Source organism: Cervus canadensis, chromosome 24, assembly GCF_019320065.1.
Source record: "Cervus canadensis isolate Bull #8, Minnesota chromosome 24, ASM1932006v1, whole genome shotgun sequence".
NCBI classification, from domain to species: domain Eukaryota; kingdom Metazoa; phylum Chordata; class Mammalia; order Artiodactyla; family Cervidae; genus Cervus; species Cervus canadensis.
The window spans coordinates 19767158-19791787 of record NC_057409.1 but is presented as its reverse complement, the minus strand read 5'-3'; the positions used below and the strand labels follow the sequence as shown (position 1 = coordinate 19791787).

The 24630-nt window shown below is 40.5% G+C and overlaps 1 protein-coding gene across 1 annotated transcript in view; it reads left to right on the top strand.

Annotated features, from left to right (window-relative positions):
• The window catches only part of COL4A3 (collagen type IV alpha 3 chain), a 161038-nt gene that overhangs the window by 86676 nt on the left and 49732 nt on the right, over positions 1–24630 (top strand). Inside the window, exons 7-24 of the mRNA XM_043444777.1 lie at positions 530–583; positions 2220–2246; positions 2755–2832; positions 5226–5288; positions 5415–5450; positions 7265–7306; positions 10361–10438; positions 11985–12047; positions 12437–12496; positions 13468–13512; positions 13800–13853; positions 14757–14798; positions 16800–16884; positions 18321–18356; positions 20333–20497; positions 22045–22137; positions 22648–22743; positions 24462–24532. Of these exons, the coding sequence (XP_043300712.1) occupies positions 530–583; positions 2220–2246; positions 2755–2832; positions 5226–5288; positions 5415–5450; positions 7265–7306; positions 10361–10438; positions 11985–12047; positions 12437–12496; positions 13468–13512; positions 13800–13853; positions 14757–14798; positions 16800–16884; positions 18321–18356; positions 20333–20497; positions 22045–22137; positions 22648–22743; positions 24462–24532 (1188 nt within the window). The remainder of the gene's footprint in view (positions 1–529; positions 584–2219; positions 2247–2754; positions 2833–5225; positions 5289–5414; positions 5451–7264; positions 7307–10360; positions 10439–11984; positions 12048–12436; positions 12497–13467; positions 13513–13799; positions 13854–14756; positions 14799–16799; positions 16885–18320; positions 18357–20332; positions 20498–22044; positions 22138–22647; positions 22744–24461; positions 24533–24630) is intronic.

The following is a 24630-nucleotide window of genomic DNA, read 5'->3' as shown; positions in this document are numbered from 1 at the left end:
CCTCCTTCCACCCACCTTGCTTTCAGATTATGTTTTAAGGAAGTTCTCTCATGTTCTCCCACAGGAAGGTGACTAGGGCTTAAACAGATATTTGCGTCTGAGGTTGTGATTGAATATAAACCAGAAACTAAAGCTTAGAATGCAAAGTTGGCTTTTGGAAATCAAAGACTGAGCTTTCCAATGTACACTCATCTCCTTTGTCTCCTGACTGCACTCTGCTTTTTCCCCAGGATGGTGGCCATGAAAGGACTAATTACAAAAATTTCAAGGAAGCAGCCATTAAAAAGTTCCTGGCACAATTAGCCTTTTGCCGTTTATGCACAATTTGAGAAACAGTAGATTCTAATCCTGTTTTCAATTAAGATAATGGTTTTCTAGTCTTTAGCCTCATGATCCAGTAGCTGTGAGGAATTTGGGTTACTTTGTCTAAATTTACTGCTGCAGGGTTGGAAGCGAGGAATAGGGGAAATATCACAATAGGCTGTTCTAGAACAACTAAGAAGAATGACAAGCGTCATGTGTCTTCCAGGGAGAGCCAGGGTTCCCAGGACTTCGGGGGACACCAGGCTACCCAGGGATACCGGTAGGTTCGTGTTTCTAACTCCCCATCCAAGACATGATGTACAAGGAGTTTCCTTTGAAATGATCATATACAGAAATCTGTCATGACCTTGGGGAAGTTGAGGTCAGTCAACAGTAGACATTTGACTACTCTTCGCAGCCCCACCAGGCTCCTCTGTCCATGGGATTGCACAGGCAAGAATACAGGAGTGGGTGGCCATGCCCTCCTCCCGGGGATCTTCCCGACCCAGGGACTGAACCCACGTCTCTTGCGTCTCCTCTGTTGGCAGGCAGATCCTTTACCCCTGGGCCACCTGGGGAGCCCGGTAATTGAGAGTGGAATGAATAAAAGCACTGGGGTTTGCACTTTGAGACTTTGTTTTGCTTTTGAGACATTGAAGTAGAGCTCTGAGATAGACAGTGGGAGACACCTGGGTGGGTGATGGTGACTCAAGGATGGAAGAGAGGAGAGAAGGGCCTTGAAAGTGGGGCTTAGACAGCATGTGAAGGGAGGTCAAGGACAATGAGCCTGTAAGGGAAGAAGGGCCCTGGGAGTAGAAGAAAAGCAAGAGGGGTATATCCTGGAAGCCCAGGAATTGGCTTCCAGATATTGTTAAATAACAAAAATTCAGCTGAGTAAATCTGACCATCTAACTGGCCTTATTGGATGATTCACGAACCCAGCTGCCTCCTAGCCAGCAAGGAAAGAGTTGCCTCCAGCCATAGAGAGCAAAGGATTTTAAAGTCAGAGAGAGAATGAAAATATGACATTCTTAGCAAAGAATGTATTGTTTTATTAACAAAGAAGGCACTGTCTTAGACAAGGTAGCCTGTTAAGGGGAACAGAAGGGGCTATTAGGCAGAGTATCTTATTAGTGCTGACCAGGAAGCTCCAGGTTGGCCGGTCAAAGGTCACATTCCTGGGGAAGGTTAAAACCATAGTCAAGGCAGGTATTAAGTCTTGGTTTACTGCACTGGACCTAACAGGAGTGATTCCATTTTGGACTCATCTCCGTTTTAACAAATTTCAGTTAAGCCGAGTAACAGACAGCTTCTTAGTGCTGTTGAGAAGTTCAGTAAGACTATAACATCAAAGTCAATGCAGACTTTAGCAGCCTGGCGTGCTGCAGTCCATGGAATTCGCGAAGAGTTGGACGCAGCTGGGCAATGGAACAACAACATTTCCATGACAGATGGAGGCAGGAGGCAGATATGGGCCTAAGGAAAAAGTGCGGATGAACAAAGTGAGTAATTTGTAGATGACAGGAAGGATAGATAAGACAGGATGAGGCAGTGCATTCAGGGGGACACTGGTTTCCCTGGTGGCTCAGATGGTAAAGAATCTGCCTGCAGTGTGAGAGACCCAGGTTCAATCCCTGGGTCAGAAAGATCCCCTGGAGAAGGGAAAGGCTACCCACTCCAGTATTCTTTGTTGGAGAATTCCACAGACAGAGGAGCCTGATGGCTACAGTCCATGGTGTCTCTCGACTGAGCAACTGACACACACTTTGTTTAAATGAGAAAGACTTGAGCAAATGTAAAAGCCATCAGGAAGCTTGCAGCAGGAAGAGAAGGCAGAGTAGCAGAGAGAAGGACAAAGCAGGGGTGTTCTGTATTTGGTTTGCCTCTAGTTTTTAATATGATGCTCTTTTCCCTAGGGTGTCACTGGTTTGAAAGGAGAAAAGGTACGTGATTTGTGGCATGTTATTGTTGAAAAATCCCTAATTGTACATATGAAAGGCACATCTATTAAGATATGTCATTACAAGTCAGATTTCATGATTAACTCAGAAATGATATTTATTCCTAATGAGCGTCTTCTACTTCTTGCCATAAATATGTCTTAAGGAATACAAGCTTTGTATCATCCTTTCAGAAAATAAGGTCTGGGAAAGGAGAACTGATCTTATGATCAGGGCTCCAGATTCTAGATCAGGAAGTGCCAGTCATTTTGGTGCCTTGGGAAATGGTCTATTATTCTTGTGTCTTCCCTCTATAGTTAGTGGTCAATTTTAGAAAACATGAAAATGCTTTGAATTCTTCAAAACAAAATAACTAAAAAATCCTATAGCGTTTCTCTAAGTATATATCCTGGAAGCACTTTTATCCTTGAAACAGTATGACCTTGAATAATCATTTAAAGATGTTTTGAAGATAAAATGCTGCTGATGTTTGATGAATTTCCTTTTCAAGGGTGCTCCTGCTGAAGGAGAAGGTATAGGCCTTGATGGAAAAGGTGACCCTGGGTTGCCAGGAGCTCCTGGATTCCAGGTACACACTTCAGAAAAGGTCTCTATCATTCTCCATCTCTCTCTATGTGTCTCTTTCCACCTCTTTTTTTCTCTTCTTTCTCTCTCTTCCTCTCCCTATATCTTTCTCACTCTCTTAAAAATATTTTTCACATTCATGTTTTTCCTATTTATATATTTCATTTTATTCTAAAACTTTCACCTCATTATAAGAAACTACATTAAGCTTGTATAAAAAAGATGTTTTTGTACATATGTATTTTAGTCTCTTCTCAAGTCTCAATCACCCAAGCTTTCTTCAATCTAAGGAGATTTCAAGGAATGGTTATGTTCCTTTTAGTATTTGTCGAAATCCAGGATAGGTTTGTATCCCACATGGAATGAAATTTAAAACTGTAATATTAAATAACAGTCCTACTGTAAAGTATGCATAACAGTGATATTTTATTTAAATGCATCTTTCTCCTGCTGAATAGTTTGCTTTCTGACATCTATGCTTGTAGCCTGAGGGTGATCCAAAATATATACAACCTGTTCAAGCTGAATATCCTTTACTTCATGTTTCAAAGGAGTCTTTTGATGCTAACTTTCAGATTAATTAGAAATAGCTTAATTCGGGAATATATGTGAAAATTCCTGGGTAGAGATTGGTATTTGCCTGAGCAAGTCAAAGAGTTTGAGTTAAGGTTGTTAACATCCATCTAGTGAGCCAGGCCAGCTAGTGATGCAAAAGTGAACAGTGATGCAATGAGAAGCCGTCAGAGAATTTTATTTATTGACTCATTTTCGGCTGTGCTGGGTCTTTGTTGCTGCTCTCAAGATTTTTCTAGCTGCGGTGTGCAGGCTTATCACTGCAGTGACTTCTCCTGATGAGGCGCACCGGCTCGAGGTGTGCGGCTTCCGCAGTTACGGCACACAGGCTTAGTAGTTGCGGCTCGAGGGCTCATTTGCCCTGTGGTGTGTGGGATCTTCTCAGATCAGGGGTCAAACTGGTGTCTCCTGCACTGCAAGATAGATTCTTAACCACTGGACCACCAGGGAAGCCTGGTCATGGGCTTTTGAGAAAAGACACAAAAGTCGATGGCTCCTGGTTTGTTTCTTGTTTGCTTAGGAAGCATTAAGGTGTCAGATGCTGAGGGCGGGGAATCTAGTAAGAGGAGACAGTAGCAATCTGGGACACGATGTATCCCTTAAATGTGTGTTGAGCATTGGCAATGTACTACAATGTGCTACTGCTGAAGGTACAAGAGTGGGACCTTCAGTCCTACAAGAAATCCCCCTTACCATCCGCCTGCCAGTTAGGTACCAGGAGCTATTTAGGCTCTGGGATGCCATAGTGCACAAATCCCCAAAAACAGTTTAACCAAAATCCTTGCCCTCATGGCACATGCCTTTTAGAAGGAGAAAATATTTCAAAATGTAAATTACTACCTATGTGTTGTGTTCAGTTCAGTTCAGTTGCTTAGTCGTGTCCGACTCCTTGCGACCCCATGAATCGCAGCATGCCAGGCCTCCCTGTCCATCACCAACTCCCAGAGTCCACCCAAACCCATGTTGGTGATGCCATCCAACCATCTCATCCTCTGTTGTCCCCTTCTCCTCCTGCCCTAAATCTTTCCCAGCATCAGGGTCTTTTCAAATGAGTCAGCTCTTCACATCAGGTGGCCAAAGTATTGGAGTTTCAGCTTCAACATCAGTCCCACCAATGAACACCCAGGACTGATTTCCTTTAGGATGGACTGGTTGGATCTCCTTGCAGTCCAAGGGACTCTCAAGAGTCTTCTCCAACACCACAGTTCAAAAGCATCAATTCTTCTGTGCTCAGCTTTCTTTATAGTTCAACTCTCACATCCATGTGTGTTGTGTTAGATAGTAATAAATGCTGAGGAGAAAAATTAATGTTGGGTTGAGGATAGGAAGTGTCTAGGTTAGAAGGAGTACTGTGGCTTTAGATTGGATGTGCAGGAAGGCCTGTTGAAAGGATTATGTTTGAGTAAAGACAAGAAAAGGGAGCAGAAGTGAGTCATAGAGATAGACATTTGGGGAAAGAGGATTCTAGGCAGAGGGAAAGCAGGTGGAAAGATCCAGAGGTAGGAGCATGCTTGGCGAGAGACAGAGAGAGAAGCAGGGAAAGGAAATTTTTCTAAAAATCTTAAAAGTCTTCTAAAGTAAAGCAAATGCTTTGGTCATTTTTCTGGAAATAGTACCACCAGGATGGTGGTACCTCCAAGATAGTATCACCAAGATAGTCCTGGTAGTTATACATGGCACATGGCCTTTACTGAAATAAACTGCAAGCATAAATGGGAAACATTATGCCCTGATTTTACTAAAATAATTTAAGGCATTTAACTAATGGACATAGTTCTTAAGTAAGAAGTAAATTTAAACTTTAATTCTTCTCTTCATTTAAAGGGTTTGCCAGGCCTTCCAGGTTTTCCTGGACCTGCAGGTCCACTTGGCCCTCCAGGATTCCTTGTGAGTATGAAGCCACCATGGCAATAGACATCGTAACTAATAAAAGAATCATAGCTTAAAAATTTTAAACAGAATTGTAGGCTTGGTGCACTACCTGCTGTAATTTTAACTGATGGATTTTTCCAGGGCTTTCCGGGAGCCATGGGACCTCCAGGACCTAAGGTAGGTTGCAATCTATATGTTGTACCAGCCAAAACATCCTAACCAATCTAAAAGCCAACTGAGTCTGATTGCACATGTGGGGCTCTGCTGGAGCTTCTCTTTGGGACTCAACGAGAATCCCCAGTGGGGACATGAACAGTTCACCTCTTTATTCTCTTTTCCCTGCACTTCAGTAACTTGATCTCTGATACAAAGAGTCTTAATTCAATTATAAGGAGCTCCTTGTTGGGAAGAGAGAAAGGATTCCTAGTCCATAAGTTTCCATTTCTCATAGTCCTGCCGATCTCCCAGTACTTTATCTTATACATTTTTGTACTGGGCTGCTTCCCCAAACCAACCTGTCTTCATACTAGAAAATAAAAGATGGCTGTTCATGTGCTCATTAAACAGGGTCCTGCATGTCTTTGTTACAAAAGCCAACTGTTAGGATTGGGGAGAAAAAAAAAAAAACAAAACTTTTTCTTCTATCTTCTTAGGTTCAGTGACTGGGTTAACAGGAGAAAAAAGGTTGATTTCATATGCATATGGAGACCTCACAGAAATGAAATGAAAACCCCAAAGAAGCAATCGGACCCAGAGGCTTGTATACCCTTTTAACAAAGGGTGATACATTTGTGGCAAAGTATCAAGACATAGGAAGTGGGTTGTGAGCTTCTAGGGGCAACAAACTGTGGGAAGGTAAATATAAGGGGGAAAGTAGTGGAAGATAAGGGTTATTTCAGTGAAGTTTGTTGATGCAGGTTTAAGTTGGTGCTGTCTCCCGTGATGAGCTGTCTTCTCTTCTGTGCACAGGAGAGGGGAAGGTGACATTCACACGGGGATGTCTATGCCCAGCCTTGAGGCCCAGGGGGAGAGGAGAGAACTGTTTCTGCATTCCCTGTTTCTCAGATGCCTTCAGCTCAAAAAGAGTTCTTCTGCCAAAGTGGTGTATTTTGGGGCTGGATAGTCTAATTTTCATTAGTTTAAGTAAGAAAATGCTGACAGAGGGCTGAGCCTCACCAGGAAATTAGCACTAAACACAATATCTCTTACTATCAGGTAAGCCTTTGTTGCAGGATACTTTCCAAGGCGCTTTCACATTTATTGTTTCATTGATGTGCGCGTGTATACACACACAGACACACACATACATACTCTCTGAGATGAACAGGTTCAGGTTAAGTGAATCATCAAACAGTAATTGGCAGAACTAAAGTTTAAAATCTTTTGATTCGTCATCCTGAGCTTTTCTTTACTGCTTGTGGCCTAATGGGATGAAAATCTGCAAACTCAGAAGCAAAGAAACAAAGAGACATTGGTTGAAATGATAAATTTACTGAAGAGAGATGATTCACATTAGACTTAGCTCATGTTCTAACTTACTAGTGAAGTCAGGTTAGCTTGAATTCTGTTTTTAGTTCTCTATTAAGTTTTGAATTTCAGAATCCTGAAGTGCAGCTACACATCCCTCTTATTTTTAAGACTAGAAAACAGGGCATCAAGAAGTTACATATCCAGCCAGCAGATTCAAAACTAGCTGGTGGCTGGCTAAGCCAAAAAAAATGTCTTCTGAGCGGGCTTCCTCCTCCACCCCACACCCTTTCATGCCATCACTTGCTTTTTTAAGTAACTCCCTTCAACTTTCTGCACTTTAAGATCTCTGCTTTTAAAAGAAACATTTTGCCACTTTACTCCAAGCAATAAAGTAACTTTTACAATCCTAACATTACAATTAAAATGTAAGTGTTCAGTTACAAACATTGGAACTTTAATGGGCTTAGACTGTATATTTGTATTCATTAAAAAAAATAATCTGGTTTTGTCTTTTCTTACAGGGTTACATGGGCGATAACGTGCTAGGACAGAAAGGAGAGCGGGTAATTTATATACTATGGTTTATTTGTGGGCAGAATATTTTATAAACCACACATTTTGTAATGCCATTTGCAGCAACATGGATGGACCTACAGATTGACATACTGAGTGAAGTGAGTCAGACAGAGAAGGAGAAATATCTGGTGATGCCCTTATATGCGGAATCGAAAAAGAAATGATACAAATGAACTTGTATACAAAACGGAAACAGACTCACAGGCTTAGAGGAAACTTATGATTGCCAGGGAGAATGATGGGGGAAAAGGATAGTTAGGGGCTTTGGGATGGACATGTATACACTGCTGTATTTAAAAAGGGTTATCAACAAGGACCTACTGTATAGCACAAAGAATTCTGCTCAATGTTATGTGGCAGCCTGGATGGGAGGGGAGTTTGGGGAAAAAATGGATACATGTATATATATGGTGGAGTTCCTTTGCTGTCCACTTGAAACTGTCACAACACTGTTAATTAGCTATACTCCAATAAGGTAAGAACAAAGCAAAAAAATCTTAATAACCCAGATAACCACAAAGGTGTGCTCACTCACCTAGAGCCAGACATCCTGGAGTGTGAAGTCAAATGGGCCTTAGGAAGCATCACTGCAAAGCTAGACAGGTGATGGAATTCCAGTTGAGCTATTTCAAATCCTAAAAGATGATGCTCTTGAAGTGCTGCACTAAGTATGCCAGCCAATTTGGAAAACTCAGTAGGGTCATAGGACTGAAAAAAGTCAGTTTTCATTTCAATCCCGAAAAAGGGCAATGCCAAAGAATGTTCAAACTACTGCACAATTGCACTCATTTTGCATGCTAGCAAAGTAATGCTCAAAATCCTTTAAGCTAGGCATCAACAGTATGTGAACTGAGAACTTTCAGATGTACAAGCTGGATTTAGAAAAGGCAGACGAGCCAGAGATCAAATTGCCAACATCAACTGGATCATAGAAAAAGCAACAGAATTCCAGAAAAACATCTACTTCTGCTTCACTGACTACATTAAAGCCTTTGACAGTGATCCATCACAACAACCTGTGGAAAATTCTTAAAGAGATGGAAATACCAGATCACCTTACCTGCCTCCTGAGAAATCTGTATGTAAATCAAGAAGCAACAGTTAGAACCAGACATGGAACAACAGGCTGGTTCCAGATTGGGAAAGGAGTGTGTCAAGGCTGTGTATTGCCACTTTGCTTATTTAACTTTATGTAGAGTATCATCATGAAAAATTATGGGCTGGATGAAGCACAAGCTGGAATCAAGATCACCAGGAGAAATATCAATAACCTCAGATACACAGATGACACCACCCTTATGGCAGAAAGTGAAGTAGAACTAAAGAGCCTCTTGATGAAAGTGAAAGAGGAGAGTGAAAAAGTTGGCTTAGAAGTCAACATTCAGAAAACTAAGATCATGGCATCCAGTCCCATCACTTCATGGCAAATAGATGAGGAAACAATGGAAACAGTGACAGACTTTATTTTGGGGGACTCCAAAATGAAATTAAAAGACGCTTGGTCCTTGGAGGAAAAGTTATGACCAACCTAGACAGCATATTAAAAAGCAGAGACATTACTTTGCTGACAAAGGTCTATCTAGTCAAAGCTTTGGTTTTTCCAGTAGTCATGTATGGATGTTAGAGTTGGACTATAAAGAAAGCTGAACACTGAAGAATTGGTGCTTTTGAACTGTGGTGTTGGAGAAGACTCTTGAGAGTCCCTTGGACTGCAGGGAGACCAAACCAGTTCATCCTAAAGGAAATCAGTCCTGAATATTCATTGGAAGGACTGAAGCTGAAACTCCAAATTTGGCCACATGATGTGAAGGACTGACTCGCTGGAAAAGGCCCTGATGCTAGGAAAGATTGAAGGTGGGAGGAAAAGGAGTTGACAGAGGATGAGATGGTTGGATGGCCTCACTGACTCGATGGACATGAGTTTGAGCAAGCTCCGGGAGTTGGTGGTGGACAGGGAAGGCTGGCGTGCTGCAGTCCATGGGGTCACAAAGGGTCGGACATGACTGAGTGACTGAACTGAACTGAAGTGAGAGTATACCATGAGAAGTGCCAGGCTGGATGAAGCACAAGCTGGAATCAAGATTGCCAGGTGGAATATCAATAACTTCAGATACGTGGTGGTCATCACACCACCCTTATGGCAGAAGGCAAAGAGGAACTAAAGAGCCTCTTGATGAAGGTGAAAGAGAAGAGTGAAAAAGCTGGCTTAAAACTCAACATTCAAAAAACGAAGGTCAAGGCATCCAGTCCCATGCAAATAGATGGGGAAACAATGGAAAGAGTGACAGACTTTCTTTTCTTGGGCTCAAAAAGCACTGTGGATGGTGACTGCATCCATGAAATTAAAAGACACTTGCTCCTCGGAAAAAGCTATAACAAATCTAAACAGCGTATTAAAAAGCAGAGACATTATCTTGCCAACAAAGGTCCATATAGACAAAGCTATGGTTTTTCCAGTAGTCATGTACGCGTGTGAAAGTTGGACCATAAAGAAGGCTGAGCGCCAAAGAACTGATGCTTTCAAACTGTGGTTTTGGAGAGGACTCGAGAGTCCCTTGGACTGCAAGGAGATCAAACCAGTCCATCCTAAAGGAGATCAGCTCTGAATATTCATTGGAAGGACCCTTACTGAAACTTAAGCTCCAGCACTTTGGCTCCCTGATGCGAAGAGCCAGATGCTGGGAAAGATTGAAGGTAGGAGGAGAAGGGTACGCCAGAGGATAAGATAGTTGGATAGCATCTAACTATCTGACTCAATGGACATGAGTTTAAGCAAACTCCAGGAGATGCTGAAGGACAGGGAAGGCTGAAGTGCTGCAGTCTATGGGGCCACAGAGCCAGACACAACTGAGCAACTGACCAACAACAACAAAAGACTTACTAATACACATTTTATTTACTAAGTCACATTGAAACCAGAGTATTTGCCATGTCTCAAGTTTTGTTTGCTTTATTGTTAAAGTAAGGACTAAAGAGGAAATGTAGATTTCTTATGCTTAAGTTTTTTTTTTTTTTTAATTCCTGAGTGTATTTGTTTTTAGGGTGTGAAAGGATTAACAGGACCGCCTGGACCACCAGGGACAGTTATTGTGACTCTAACCGGCCCTGATAACAGAACGGTAACTCTTCTGTTTTATTATTAGGCTCCTGTCTTCCTCTCTCTGCCATGAGGCCCTTGTGATCCCTTACCTCTTTTATAAGCTCTGTCCCCTAAGTCCACTTCCCAGGTGGCCCAGTGGTAAAAAAAAATCTACCTGCCAACTCAGCAGACAAAGGTTCAATCCCTGGGTTGGGAAGATCCCCAGGAGAAGGAAATGGCAACCCACTCCAGTATTCTTGCCTGGGAAACCCCATGGACAGAAGAGCCTGGCGGGCTACAGTCCACGGGGTCCAAAAGAGTCAAACAAGACTGAGTGACTAAACAACAAACTAAGAAGTAAACATAAATCATCCCTCTTTTTAAAAATTATGATTAATTGTTTTGATAATACCTTGATTGCAATATAATTTACATTCTGTAATTTTCACCATTTTAAAGAAGGAATTCATGGATTTTAGCTATAATTAATTTTTAATAGCATTATTGAGGTATAATTCACATAACATATAATTCACTCACTTAGTGTGCAATTCAGTGGCTTTTAATGTATTCACAGAGTTGTGCAACTTACTGTGGGCAATTTTAGAACATTTTCATCATCCTAAAAGAAATAACTTAGCCATCACTTTTCAATATAATTAATTTTTAATGATAGAAGCTATCAAACAAAGCTAATAAGTTAAAACATGGTGACGTTTTATATGACCAAAATAATAACTCTCACTGAAGGTTGGAAAAAGTGTTGCCTGAGGAAAATAACTGAACTTTTCAGAATTAATCAACAAAAGTAAATTTAATAAAATCTAAAGCTTTATTGGCTGAAAAATTGATTTAAAAAAATCTTATCTTGAGAACATTAAGAGCTGGGAGATTTGACTCAGGGGATAAAAAATGACTTTTTAAAAAAAATGATACCCCAAGAGAGTACTCACATTGGGAAAAAATTGTTTTTGAAAATTATATTTTCACAAAATATTAATAAAATGTGATAAGGCCAAAACAAACCTAATTAATGACTCAAATCCTCATTATAACATTTACTCGGAAAATACTTGATCTCAGTTAAAATAATTTCAATATATTAAAAATGAGAGTAAAATATATTAGAAATGATCTGATTGTGCTTATAGAAAACTGATTCAGGAGTTAAATTAGTTTAATATAGTTTGATCTAAGTTCCTTTCTTTTTTAAAAAGAGACTGTAGAAAGGATATATTGTATAGCACAGGGAATATAACCAGTGTTTTATAATAACTATAAATGGAGTATAATATACAAAAATCTTAAATCACTACATTGTACACCTGAAACTAATATAATATTTGTAAATCTACTATACCTCAATTCAAAAACTAAAATGCAGCACACAAAATGTTTGTGTATTGTCTCAGGGGGTTCACAGGTATAAAATTCAAAATGTGAGAAATGGTGATGTGTTATGTAATAGGAGGCATATATGTAACTTGAAAATCCAGTTCATTGGACAGCTAGAGGACTTTTCTAAATGTAGTCAATAATATCTTGTTTGCTCTCTTTCTGATGACCTCAACTTGTTTTTGTGACAGGACCTCAAGGGAGAGAAGGGAGACCGGGGAGCCATGGGACAGTCCGGACCCCCTGGACCCTCCGTAGGTCACTTAGAATCATATTGTTCTCTTGAAACAAAAAGTAGAAACTTAGAGCATATTTTGACGTATGAACTACCTTTAAGGCTTAATATTAGCTAAAGCGTGATAGCATTTTACTGCAGGGATCATAAATGCTAGAATTATTTTATGGCCACTTCTAGCTGAAATCCCTGCACTGTTTTACATGCACCCTCTGTCACCCATCTTGTGATTTATCTTCAGCATCTGATTTTATAGCATCTGTTTCTAATTTAATATTCATGAATAAGATGTCCCACTTAGATAACCTATCATTTCAAAAATTTTAACGGAAGGGAAAAGTTCATAAAAATCGATGTAAGTCAAAGATCAGTAATTTACAAAACTTGACTTAACTCTCACTAATACAGGGGCCACCTGGAGAATCTTATGGATCAGAAAAAGGTGCTCCTGGAGAACCAGGCCCGCAGGTGAGTTTGGAATCCAGTGTCATGTGCAGCCTAAATTAATCAAACCCAGGTCTTCCACATTGCAGGTGGATTCTTTACCATCTGGGCCACCAAGGGAGCCCCAAAGTAGTCAGTATTCAGGACTTTATAGATGGCAAGTACAAGATGCTTGGGGCTTCCCAGGTGGTGCTAGTGGCAAAGAACATGCCTGCCAACACAGGAGACATGAGACGAGCGTTCCATCCCTGGGCCAGGAAGATCCCCTGGAGGAGGGCATGGCAGCCCACTCCAGTATTCTTGCCTGGAGAATCCCCATGGACAGAGGAGCCTGGCAGGCTGCAGTCCATGAAGTCACAAGGAGTCGCACAGAACTGAAATGGCTTAGCCCATAGTACCTAGCATGCAGTACTCTCATTGTTTAAAAACTCTAAAAATCATACACTGGGAAAAGTATATTTTTTCTAAGACAAATATTCAACTAATATTATTTTTAATTTTATCATGGAAAGTAAGTACCATAATAGTTAATCCCATAATAGTTAAACAGCTCTGTCTCTTTAAGCACTATAAAATTTCTTTTATTTGTATATTTAAATATAGGCACGTCTGCAGTTCAGGGAATTGCTAACATTGCAAATAAATACATTGACTGTGAACGCCTCTCTCTTTCTGAATTTTCCTGCTTACTTCTCTGCTCAGTGCTTCCCTGCTTTTCCTTCTAAGCTTGGATGGCTAACTTAGTTTAGCCAGGACATGGAAACAACATGTGTCCATTGACAGATGAATGGATAAAGAAGATGTGGTACATATATTCAATGGAACACTGTATGTGTGCGAAGTTGCTTCAGTCATGTCTAACTCTTGCCTGGAGAATCCCATGACCCTCCCTAACTTCCCAGTCTGACTGGCTTCTGCCTTTCCTGGCAGAGGGTCATCGTCGGTTTTGCAATTAATAGTTTTTCCTTCATGTTTTTCTTTTGTTTTTGTTTTAGGGAAAGCCTGGAAAAGATGGTGCCCCCGGTTTTCCTGGCACTGAGGTAAATATGTGACTTGGCCCATTGATGTAATGAAAGTCAGTCGTATTAGACCAAGAAGGGTTTTTGAGAGTCACTCATGGTGGGTTACAGTCCATAGTGTTGCAGAGACAGAAGCGACTGAGCGACTGAGTACTCATGCATTTTTAAGTGTTACACCTCTCGGTGGAGAGAGGTCACCTGAGCACCCTTTTTTTCCCCCCAGAAAGGAGTTTAAAGCATTTTGCTTGCTCCAGAAGAAATTGATTATCAGAGTGTCTTCTAATCTATTCACTTTGCTCTTCTCTTAGGGAGCCAAAGGCGACAAGGGTTTCCCTGGGTTAAGGGGTGAAGATGGCATTAAGGTAATTCCCTTCCTAACATCTGCTTTCAGCTTTTATTACTGGCTGGGTTTTCTCCCCCTTTTCCTCCCCACATCCTGAAACTCGGTGCAAGGAGTCACAGTCAGACTTCACTAAAATACCTCAGCATATTTGTTAGGAAGAAAGGAGAGCTGTGGCGGCTTTACTTAAACACTTGAAGGGAAAGATGTTAAACCTGTTCTAGAGTGTAGTGGAAGTTGGCTGAGGACCAGTGAGATTTCAGCTTCCCATGAGGAAGGAGTTGGAAAGGACCTGTGATTGGAGGAAGTTTCGGCTCATCGGAGGTCTAGCATGGTCTGAACCCTGTGAGTCTCAACCTGGGTCACGATGAACTGAACAGTCATCATTGGTGAACGGTGGACTGGGTTTCGCATCAAGTTATTTCTGACAACACGTTATGGATTTCAAATAATTTTCCTATATAGGTATATTTAGGCAGCATCAAGATTTTTATCCTATGATATTATGGCTTTCTGTAGAATTCTGGAATGCTCTTTTCAGTAAGAAAGTTTGACTATAGCTGGGACACTGGGAACTGCCTACAACCCACGGCCTGGCTTCCCTGTGCCTCTCGTCCAGGTGCGAACAGGGAGAGCATGCAGCGATGCAAACATGCTTTGAAGGGAGTGATGTGGAAGAAACCAAGAGAATAAGAGCCACTTCTTCCAGACCTTGTAGATAGGATTTCTGCCTCAGATATGGCCCTCCAGGAAAATAATCAAAAGTCAATATCCCTTTTGTGCTAATTTGACTTGTACATTTCATAGAAATAACATTGGTTTTAGCATAGATTTGTTTAACTATGCATTTTGATTTCTAAGTATACCTAACATGTAAATACTTTTGCTTAATGTGCTCATAATTTGTAACTGTCTTTCAATACAGGGGTGGAAAGGAAACTCTGGCCCGCCAGGATTTCGTGGTCCAGTAAGTGTAATGAAGAACAATATTAACATTATGCTTGATCAAGTCTCCAAATATCAAGGAAATTTGGAATCAGTGTCCCTTACTAACTGCTATGATAGAGATTATAGTATTTACCTTTTTATCAATTCAGGGCAAAAAAAAATAGCTATTGTCATTATTTGTCCATTCGATGACGGACAGATATTTTTATCTGGTTCTTCTTGGTCCCTGGAATGCACTGGCAATGCCCATGCTGGGCTGCAGAGAAGAAAAAGCCTTTGTCTAGACAGGCCTGGCCTAAGGTCATCCTGCACCTTTGAGTAGCATAGCAGGGCGGCAGTGAAGGACAGCTCAGGTACGGGCGGTGGGGGAGAAGGACTTCACCTTCTGGGCCCTGTTATAACAGCCCTGAACTATAAGGCAGCAGAAGCTCAACTTTGGGTTAAATTAAAGGCCTGCAAAAGCCAGTGACCCCAGCCCAAGCTTCCTTGGTGGCTCAGATGGTAAAGAATCCACCTGCAATGCAGGAGACCCGAATTTGATCCTTGGATCAGGAAGATCCCCTGGAGAAGGGAATGACAACACATTCCAGTATTTTTGCCTGGAGAACTCCGTGGACAGAGGAGCCTGGTGGGCTATCGTCCATAGGGTTGCAAAGAGTCAGACATGACTCAGCAACTAACACTTTCACTTTTAAGCTCCTTAGAGGCAGGTGATCTCTCCTTCCCACATGGACATGGATTTGATGTCCATCAGCTCCTGGCAACAGGGTGGCCATGCTGTATATAGTGACTCTGTAGCTTGGGATGAGTGTGAATGGGACCCAGGCTCTGAGTTCCGGTACCTTCCTTTGCTGCCTCAAATGACAGTGGTTCTCACATTCAGAGTGCAGAGCAGAGCTCCCATTTAAGACCTGCAAGTGGGACAGAAAGGTCCCTGGTGGCACAGGAGTCATTGGGGGAGTGCGTTTGTGTCCTCCTACAAATGCAGTTCCCAGACCCCCCAGGCCAAGTAAGTTAACTCAGTAACTGAAGGAGGGTCCCAGAAATCAGCTTCTTTACCTTGCAAGCAAATGATTCAGATGACAGTCCCAAGATCCTTTTAAGGGGTTGCTGGGAAGATGAAAGGCTATTTTGTGAAAGTACTTTGACAGTACTTGGTAGGTACATACATATCTTGATGGATTTTATGATGGAAAAGTTTATTACACTGTTATTACTATTATTATTATGAATTTTTTTTCACTTTATGCATACAGTTTTAACTACAAAGTTCTTGTTATAGTTCTTTAAACAAGTCAGTAAGCTAATTGGCCCCATGCAGGATAAAGCTGAAAAAAGTTTTTAAAAACTTATATTTCCATCTTTTTTTTAATGCTCAATTCCACATGATTCTGAAGCTTCTACTGACTCAGAGGAAGTTCTACTTTGGAAGGAGATGGTTAAGAAAATGAGCAGAAGGTCCATTGATCACTTCAGAAATACTACTAATCCTCAGTCCCTGGACTAAGGAAACGTTTGTCTGAAGATCAATGCTGTCCTGAAATTTAGAGAAGCAATGAAGTATTTTTTTGATGTATAGGTCCCAACGTACTTTGAAATAAACTTAGTCCTCAGGACAGGCATTTTTAAAAAATGAAATAGATTAGAATAAAAAATATCAGAGTTGATCATATGTTGTAAAAAGTTACTCTTTTGTAAAACTTTAATTTCTATATACATACTCACACGTATATAGATATGTATATTCATATTTAAGTGTGTGTATGTGATTTGGGCCACATCAGAAAATGTATTTCTAAATGAAAGCCCATGAAATATGCACTGTCATGATACCAGGTTAACTTTTAAATTTATCCATCCCATATATCTAACTGCCATGTTTTTCTAACACATAAGCCTGTGAATTCAGGAAAATAAGGAACGTATCATTTTAGTCAAAAAAGAAGAAATTGAAGTAATTGTATTTGGCAAGTTACCATAAATAGCTATCTTTTTTTTTTCAATTTCATTTTCCTTTAAGACAGAATATTATGATGCATACCAGGAAAAGGGAGATGAAGGAATTCCAGGCCTACCAGGGCCCAAGGGAGCTCGTGGCCCACAGGGTGAGAAGAATTTTCTTCTTAAAGCATTTGCTAATCATCCTGTGTCTTTCATTCATGGCAATATGTGTTTCAAAGCATGTGTTTATAGACCTAGAATTTGCAAGAGGAAAGGGGCAGTCTCCTAATGTTCATAGGTGGTGGTATTTTTTGATGTTTCCTAATTTTCATATTTTCCTAAGAAAATTCCTTAGGTGGTATACAGTAGACGGTAACTGATTATCTTTATGCATAATTAAATATCTTTAAACATAACATTCACATCTGATAGGAAGACACTAACATAGCCAGAGGGCAGGAAGAGGGAGTATCCAAAACCAGCAGTCCCAGAGGGATTACAGAAGAGAAGATGGAGCCCCTAACAGCTCTCATTTGAGCAAATCGACACAAATAGGGACAAGAAGGAACTGAAGCCCTTGCTTCCTGACTTCCAGGGCCATGAATTAAAGTCACATTGACTTATATTCTGTCCCTTTTGATGGTTGAGATGATCTTGTCTAATAAGCTCTATATCTCACCGCACATTGAAATCCCCAAGAACTGCTGAATAAGAACCATGTCCCCATTTCTTCCTTCTGATTCTGATGTAATTGCCTGGAGGAGGGCCCTAGATACTGGCAGGTCACAGAAGCTCCTTAGATTAATTCTAATGTGTAGCAGGCTTGAGAACCACTGATCCAGGAAAATGATTGATATAAATAAGATTTCAAGGAGAATTTTATTTAAACGTGTAAAACTTCTCATTGTTTTAAACAAATGGACAGATAATTATTAGACACATGTTTTAAAAAATCTGATATGCTCACTATAAATTACTAATATACATCAAAGAGTTGGAACCCTACTCGGTGTTATAGCTATAAGTGATCTGAAATGGATCCAGGCCAAATTTGAGGTTCTTGACAATTTTCAGCTGTTTGTCCTTCTGACCTCTGAATCATCCCAGCAGAGTGCCAAACACAGAACAGCTCTTAGGAAATGTCTGTTGAGTTATCTGAAGATGATAAAGCACTATAATTTACTTTAAAACAAAAAAGTATAGTTGATTTATAATATTATATTGGTTTAAGGTGTATAACATAGTGATCCAATACTTTTGTAGGTTATACTCCATGTAAATTTATTTAAAAATAATGGCTGTATTTCCTTGTGCTATACAATATGTCCTTATTGTTTATTAATTTTATACATAGTAGTTCATGTCCCTTAATCCCCTACTTCTCCTCCTCCCTGTTTTTGAGTTTTAGACATCTAAGATGAATTTGGTTTCTTCTTCACAGTTTGTCTAAATGAGTGAACTTTTCTCATATTTATGTGAGAGTAGAGGCAAAGCATGAAAAATGTATTAGTAATTATCATTATATGGCCATCTAAGATTTCAATACTGGAAGGAGGGGATATTTCTATCTTTGTAAACAATTACTGTTATGTATCCTCAGGTCCCAGTGGTCCCCCTGGAGCCCCTGGAAGTCCTGGTATGTACATGTTTCTCGGATACCAATACAAATACTATTAAAAGGAAAACATGCTGCTTTCTAATGAGTTTGCATTATTTACCTAAGACTGATGTTTCATTCATTGATACACAAGTGTTTACAACTTCTTCATCACTAACTTTGGGACCTTCAGGGGAAAAGGGAGGAAAACTGACCCAAAGTGATATAGAAATGCTCTTTTTCACTTCTCAGTAGTTTTAACTACTACTGAGCTTCCCAAGTGGTTAAGAACCCGCTTGCCAACACAGCAGACTTAAGAGTTCATTTCCTGGGTTGGGAAGATCCCCTGGAGGAGGGCATGGCAACCCACTCCAGTATTCTTCCCTGGAGAATTCCAAGGACAGAGGAGCCCGGTGGGCTACAGTCCACATGATTGCAAAGAGTCAGACACAGCTGAAGAGACAGCACGCACGCATTTTTAATTAAGTGTCAGGCAGTAACTTTGGTGTGGGAGCAGGAGGCTTGAAACTCAGAAAAAGATACAGAGAAAGGAAAAGGTTAATTTTGTGACAATTACGTTGGTTAAAGTGATAGTTTAGTTTTCATAATGTATCACAAGTTGCCTAAGGATACATAGATACAGTTTTTATATTTTAATATATATTGTTTGTAGTACATACACAATTCTGTGAAGTGTAAAAATATTCATGAATCATTAGAGTTGTTGCCTCTTGAAAGAGGAAGAATAGGGTCAAGGATGGTTAGTTAAGGATTAACCACAGTGGCCTCAGTTTTAACTGTCATTCTGTAATGGGTCATCTTGTGAAAAGGAAACAAAATAAGAACAAAATAGCAAAGATTTGATAAACCCTTACATTGACTATATTTCATTTTTCTCTATACTATGCTGTATATTTTAAAAATAATTTTGAAAATGAATTAAGGTTAAAGAGAGTGGAGGACTGTATGTATATTATGATTTTATTGTAAAAGAAAAGGGAAAATGCATACATATTATGTGAGCTTGCATATACATGGAAAAATATATACCAAACTCTTAACAGCAGGTGTTTCTTGAAGGTGAAATGATGCAAATGGAGATTTTAGAGGTCCGACCAAATACTAAGAAAGAGCACCTCCCAGTATTCTTCCCCGGTGGCTCAGTGGTAAAGAATCTGCCTGGAATGCAGGAGACACAGAGGACGTGGGTTTGATCCCTGGGTCGGGAAGATCCGCTGGAATAGGTAGTGGCAACCCACTCCACTATTCTTACCTGGAGAATTCCATGGATAGAGGAGGCTGGCGGGCTACGGTCCATAGGATGGCAAAGAGTCGGACACAACTGAAGCTACTCAGCACACACAGTGCATAAGACAATTGGCAGAAATAAACTTCAAATGGGCTTCCCTGGTGGCTCAGTAGCGAAGAATCCTCCTGCCAATGTAGTAGATGTGGGTTCTATCCCTAGGTCAGGAAGATCCCCTGGAGAAGGAAATGGTGACCCACTCCGTTATTCTTGCCTGGGAAATCCCATGGACAGAGAGCCTGGTGGGCTATAGTCCATGGGGTTGCAAAAGAGTTGGGCATGACTTAGCAACTAAACAACAACAGCAAAAGTTCAATTACACTTTTCTCTCTTTCTTATTTGAGACACTGAAAGATAAGCATCTTCTAGTCTCTAATAAAAAAAATTACAAAATATTTAGCATATATTGAGTAATTTCTACTGAAATCCTTTTGAATCAAGAGACTACAGTGAATCCCCACTTCTGTTTCATTCCCTTGTAATAAAGCACGTGAGTTACCTGGTGGGAATAGAGTGGTCTGAGCTCTGCTGTATTGTGATGGTTGAACCAGGTCACAGGTAAGGGAGGGAAGAAAATTCACTTTGTTTCATATGCTCTAGATATTTCTGATTGTATAACGTTTACAGGACTATCTCACTTTTGCAATTGAAAAGCATATGTTAATCAGTAGGAAATTTTTTAATACAATAAATGATTATTTTCTCCAAGGGTCATCAAGGCCTGGCCTCCGAGGAGCCCCTGGAGTACCCGGCGTGAAAGGAAGTAAAGGGGAGCAAGGGCCCCCAGGAAAGACTGCAGCAGGGCCTCCCGGGTCCCCCGGCTGTCCTGGTTCTCCAGGTCCTATGGGGTTCCCGGGACCTCCAGGCCCACCAGGTAAAGATGCTTCAGGGCACCCTTCTGCGTGTGATGCCCAGGGACAGAGGTGTGCCCATCGGGGCAATGAGCCTTCCATGCAGCTTGGCCATCCGTGTGGACCTTAGGTGCTATCTTTCCAGTGGTGTTTCATTTTATTAGCTGCCTGTGAAAGCATGACTGCTTGGCAAGATCAGCCCAGCAGTAGCCCGAGGACAGAGAGGGAGGCAGGGACAGAGGAGTGGAGCAGAGGAGGGACTGTTATCACGTTGGCCTAGGCCAAGTGCGACTTCTTGTTCAGTCCCTGGAGACTGTCTTCCAAGAAGCTGTATAACTTTGTCTCAGGATAAACTTTTCCTGGGGACCAAGAGGCAAAAGTTTGTCCAGGGATAAGATGAACACCCTACTATCACCACCATACACACATACACACACACATAGACACACACACACACTTCCAGACTCTGTTTCCATGGCTTCCAGGGCATCCCATGCCTTGGCATCAGCAGGAAAGCCCCAGAGTAGGAAACTTCAGGTGAGCAGCATGAACCGAGGCAAGAAGCTGCCAAGTAAAGTGGGTCAGAAACCACAGAGCTGCTGCCCAGAGGATGTGAACTGGTACCTGGAGGTTCTGATGAAGTTGTCCTTTTCCCCCCATCCTGTGACAGAGCCACTTCACAAAATGTGTTGGCTGATAGGAGTATAGCATCTCAAGAACATACAGATCACGCCATGTATTTTAAAATGCCTTTCCTGGCAGGTACCTAGGAGGTCTTGTTTCATACTCAGCCCTCCTACTAGCCTTAAGAATCTTCCAGAGATCTCTTTAAGAAAGGAGGAATCATTATTTATAGACAATATTATTAAAACATAGAAAATTAAGAAAATAATCTGGAAAACTTAATAAAGAAATTCAGTTAAGCACCTACTTCTATGAGTAATATTAAAAAATAAATAAAGGGTGTTCCCTGGTGGTCTAGTGGTTAGGATTTGATGCTTTCACTGCCGTGGCCCATATTCAATCCCTGGTCAGGAGAACTAAGATCTGATAAGCTGAGCAGTCTAAATAAATAATAAATAAAAAGCTTTCCTCTAGGCTAACAACCATCAAAGAAATTATCCTATTAATAGGCATAATGTCTAAGAACAAATCTGTTAAGTTAAGGAGGGTATCTATGTGGAAAACAAAGCAAAACAAAACTAAAATGCTTCACTATGTGTCAGGACTCTTAGCCCTCTGGGTTTTTTCCCAAATGTAGGTTTTATGTCCTCATTTTATTGATGACAAGCCTGATGTGCATAACTCTTGAAGCTCAGGAATGTTCAAGTCAAGATCTGGAACCCGGGGCACTTGCAATAGAACTGCATCCTTATTTTAAAAAAAAAAATCATGTGTGTGATGTGAAAGGAAAGCTGGTCAGTCTTTTCAGTGGCAGGTAACCTTCACAAGACTCAACTTGCAAAACAGAGATGGGGAAATGCATATAAAATAAAGACATTACTAAAACACTTGCTAATTGAAAAAAATACTTAAATAAAAAATTAGCTTAGATGTTGTCTCTTTGCAGGTGGTATTGTTTTTCGTGAAGGTCCACCTGGAGTTGGTGGACATCCAGGCCATATAGGGTCGCCAGGTATCCCAGGAGTCGGTGGACCCAAAGGTTAGTTCAGTCGGTGATGTTCGACCAGAATGAGTCATTCTCATCACCGTTATCATTACTTATTTTATACTTCCCAGAGACAATGACCCCAAACAGCAGACAGTCACAGATGGCTTCTTTTCCAAAAGGATTACCTAATAGTATTTATTTCTCTGGAAATCAATCATTTATTTAGCACCTGTGCAATAAATCATTGGCTGTTCCTAGCATGTGAGTTTTATCCTGCACTCGAGAGAAAAACTGAGATAGTAAATGTTTGTTACCGGGCTCTTCAGATTTCCTTTCTATAAAGCAAAAAAAGAAAAAGAAAAGTTCAGATACAATAAGCAGATATAATAGATGAATTGTTTTTTATGAATATACATGTCCTAGATATGTATGAATACATACATAATTTTCACTACATGAAAAAATTTAGAAGTAATAAATGGTCATGTGGTTGGAAAGTTTCAGTCCTTTCTGAGGACTCGGTGTGGGTTTGTGAGTGACGCAAGTATGTTCTCATTGCAGGGGAGCCGGGCCTCTTGTGCACACAGTGTCCTTATGTCCCAGGATCTCCAGGCCCCCCTGGATTGCCAGGGTTAGAAGGCGAAAAAGGATTCCAAGGTAGGACAGTTTACACCCAAGTGTTTTTGCAAGTACCAAAAGGCTCCGCTCACTGGACAGAAAAAAAAAAAAAGACATCCGATTGCTCAGTGTCAGGATGCAGTTTACGTGAATTTGGAGGGAAACCTTCAAAAACATTCTGTTAACATAAAGAAAGCCAAAAACCCCATAAAACGTGGCATTTCCCTCTATTGCATTTTAGTTGCTGACTACCTGAGACAAGCCTGAGCGGAAAGGATGGGGCAAAGAACAGGGGAAGTATTTTTCTGTAGCTTCTATTTGGTACCCAAGTCTCTGGGGGAAAACGTTAAAAAACCACAAGGAAAGGAGAAGAGAAGCAACAAAAGGAAAGCTATCATAATTTTCCTACATCCCCAGAGTCATCTCTGAGCCAAAGCTTGAGATGCAGGTGGGCAGCTCATTGCTGCTGCCCAACCAGTTGCATCGCTATATTTTCCTTGGTTTCCTTACGTTTGAGGAACTACAGCTATAGCTTAAAGAAGATGCATAAATGGTAAAACTGTTTTGATTACTATAAAAGAATTCTCCTGACTCACATCTTGCATTAAAATAAAATATGAATAAACATTTGTTAATAAACTGACCTTAGATCCATCCAAAAGACCCTCTAAAGGGATCCTCTTTACCAAAATATTTAAATACCCAGAGGAACTATACAGTTGTATAGCAAAACGCAATTTAGCAACAGATATCCAGAGCCTCAGAAAGGTTTTTACCTCTTTTGACCTGGAGCTATACTTTTAGGAATTTATTGTAAAGGAAATCGTTGGTTAAATTCGCAGATCTAAATATGGGGTATTTATCATAGGACTGTTTACAACAGCTAAAATTGAATAAAACAATTCAAATATTTAAAAATAGAGACTTCACTGGTAGTCCAGTGGTTATGACTTTGACTCCCGATTCAGGGGGTGTGAGTTTGGTCCCTGGTCCAGGAGATAAGATCCCACGTGTATCTTAGCCAAAAAAGCAAAACATAAAACAGAAACAATATTGTAACAAATTCAATAAAGACTTTAAAAATGGTCCATGTCAAAAAAATCTTAAATGCCTAAAAATAGCTGTTTGCTGAATAAATGATCTGGCAACCCACTCCAGTATTCTTGCCTGGAGAATCCCATGGACAGAGGAGCCTGGTGGGCTGCAGTCCATGGGGTCACAAAGAGTTGGACACAACTGAGCAACTGAACACACATACACACACACACACACAATAAGCTACAGCCATTTAAAGTGAAGCTATAAATCCGTATTTATTGACATATGCATAATGTGACATCAAAAAAGTATATTATGAAGTCCTACACATTTATGGATATAAAATTTTATGAGTAATACACATGAAAATTTTAGCAAATATTATCTCCTGGTGGTAGATTTATGCATGATTCTTATTCATTTCTTTCAGTATAATTTTTTTTTACCATGAACATCCATTACTTTTATCATTAGGAAAAAATAAGTGTATTCCTTAAAATTATAAAGACAAGAATTTAGGAAGCTAAAATTTGAGTACTTATTTTGAACATAACTCTTTTTCCAGTTTTTTTAACTCCCATTGTCATCCTCCACTGTGTGTTTTAAGATAGAAATTTTCTTTCTTCAGAAGAAAATGCCCTGTTTTCCTCACACACTGCCTTACCCTGGCTGCTCCAAGTTTGTGTTCAATGACCACTTAATAATTTACTGCTTTGCAGGAGAACCAGGGGCAGCTGGCATTAAAGGAAGCCCAGGGTCCCCAGGAAGTGCTGGTCTTCCAGGATTTCCAGTAAGATTTCATGGTTTTGAAGCTTTATTTAGGTTCAGTTTGGAGCACTCTGGAGATAATGGTTGCTGTCCATATAAGTTGTCAGTTTGGTGCCTCGG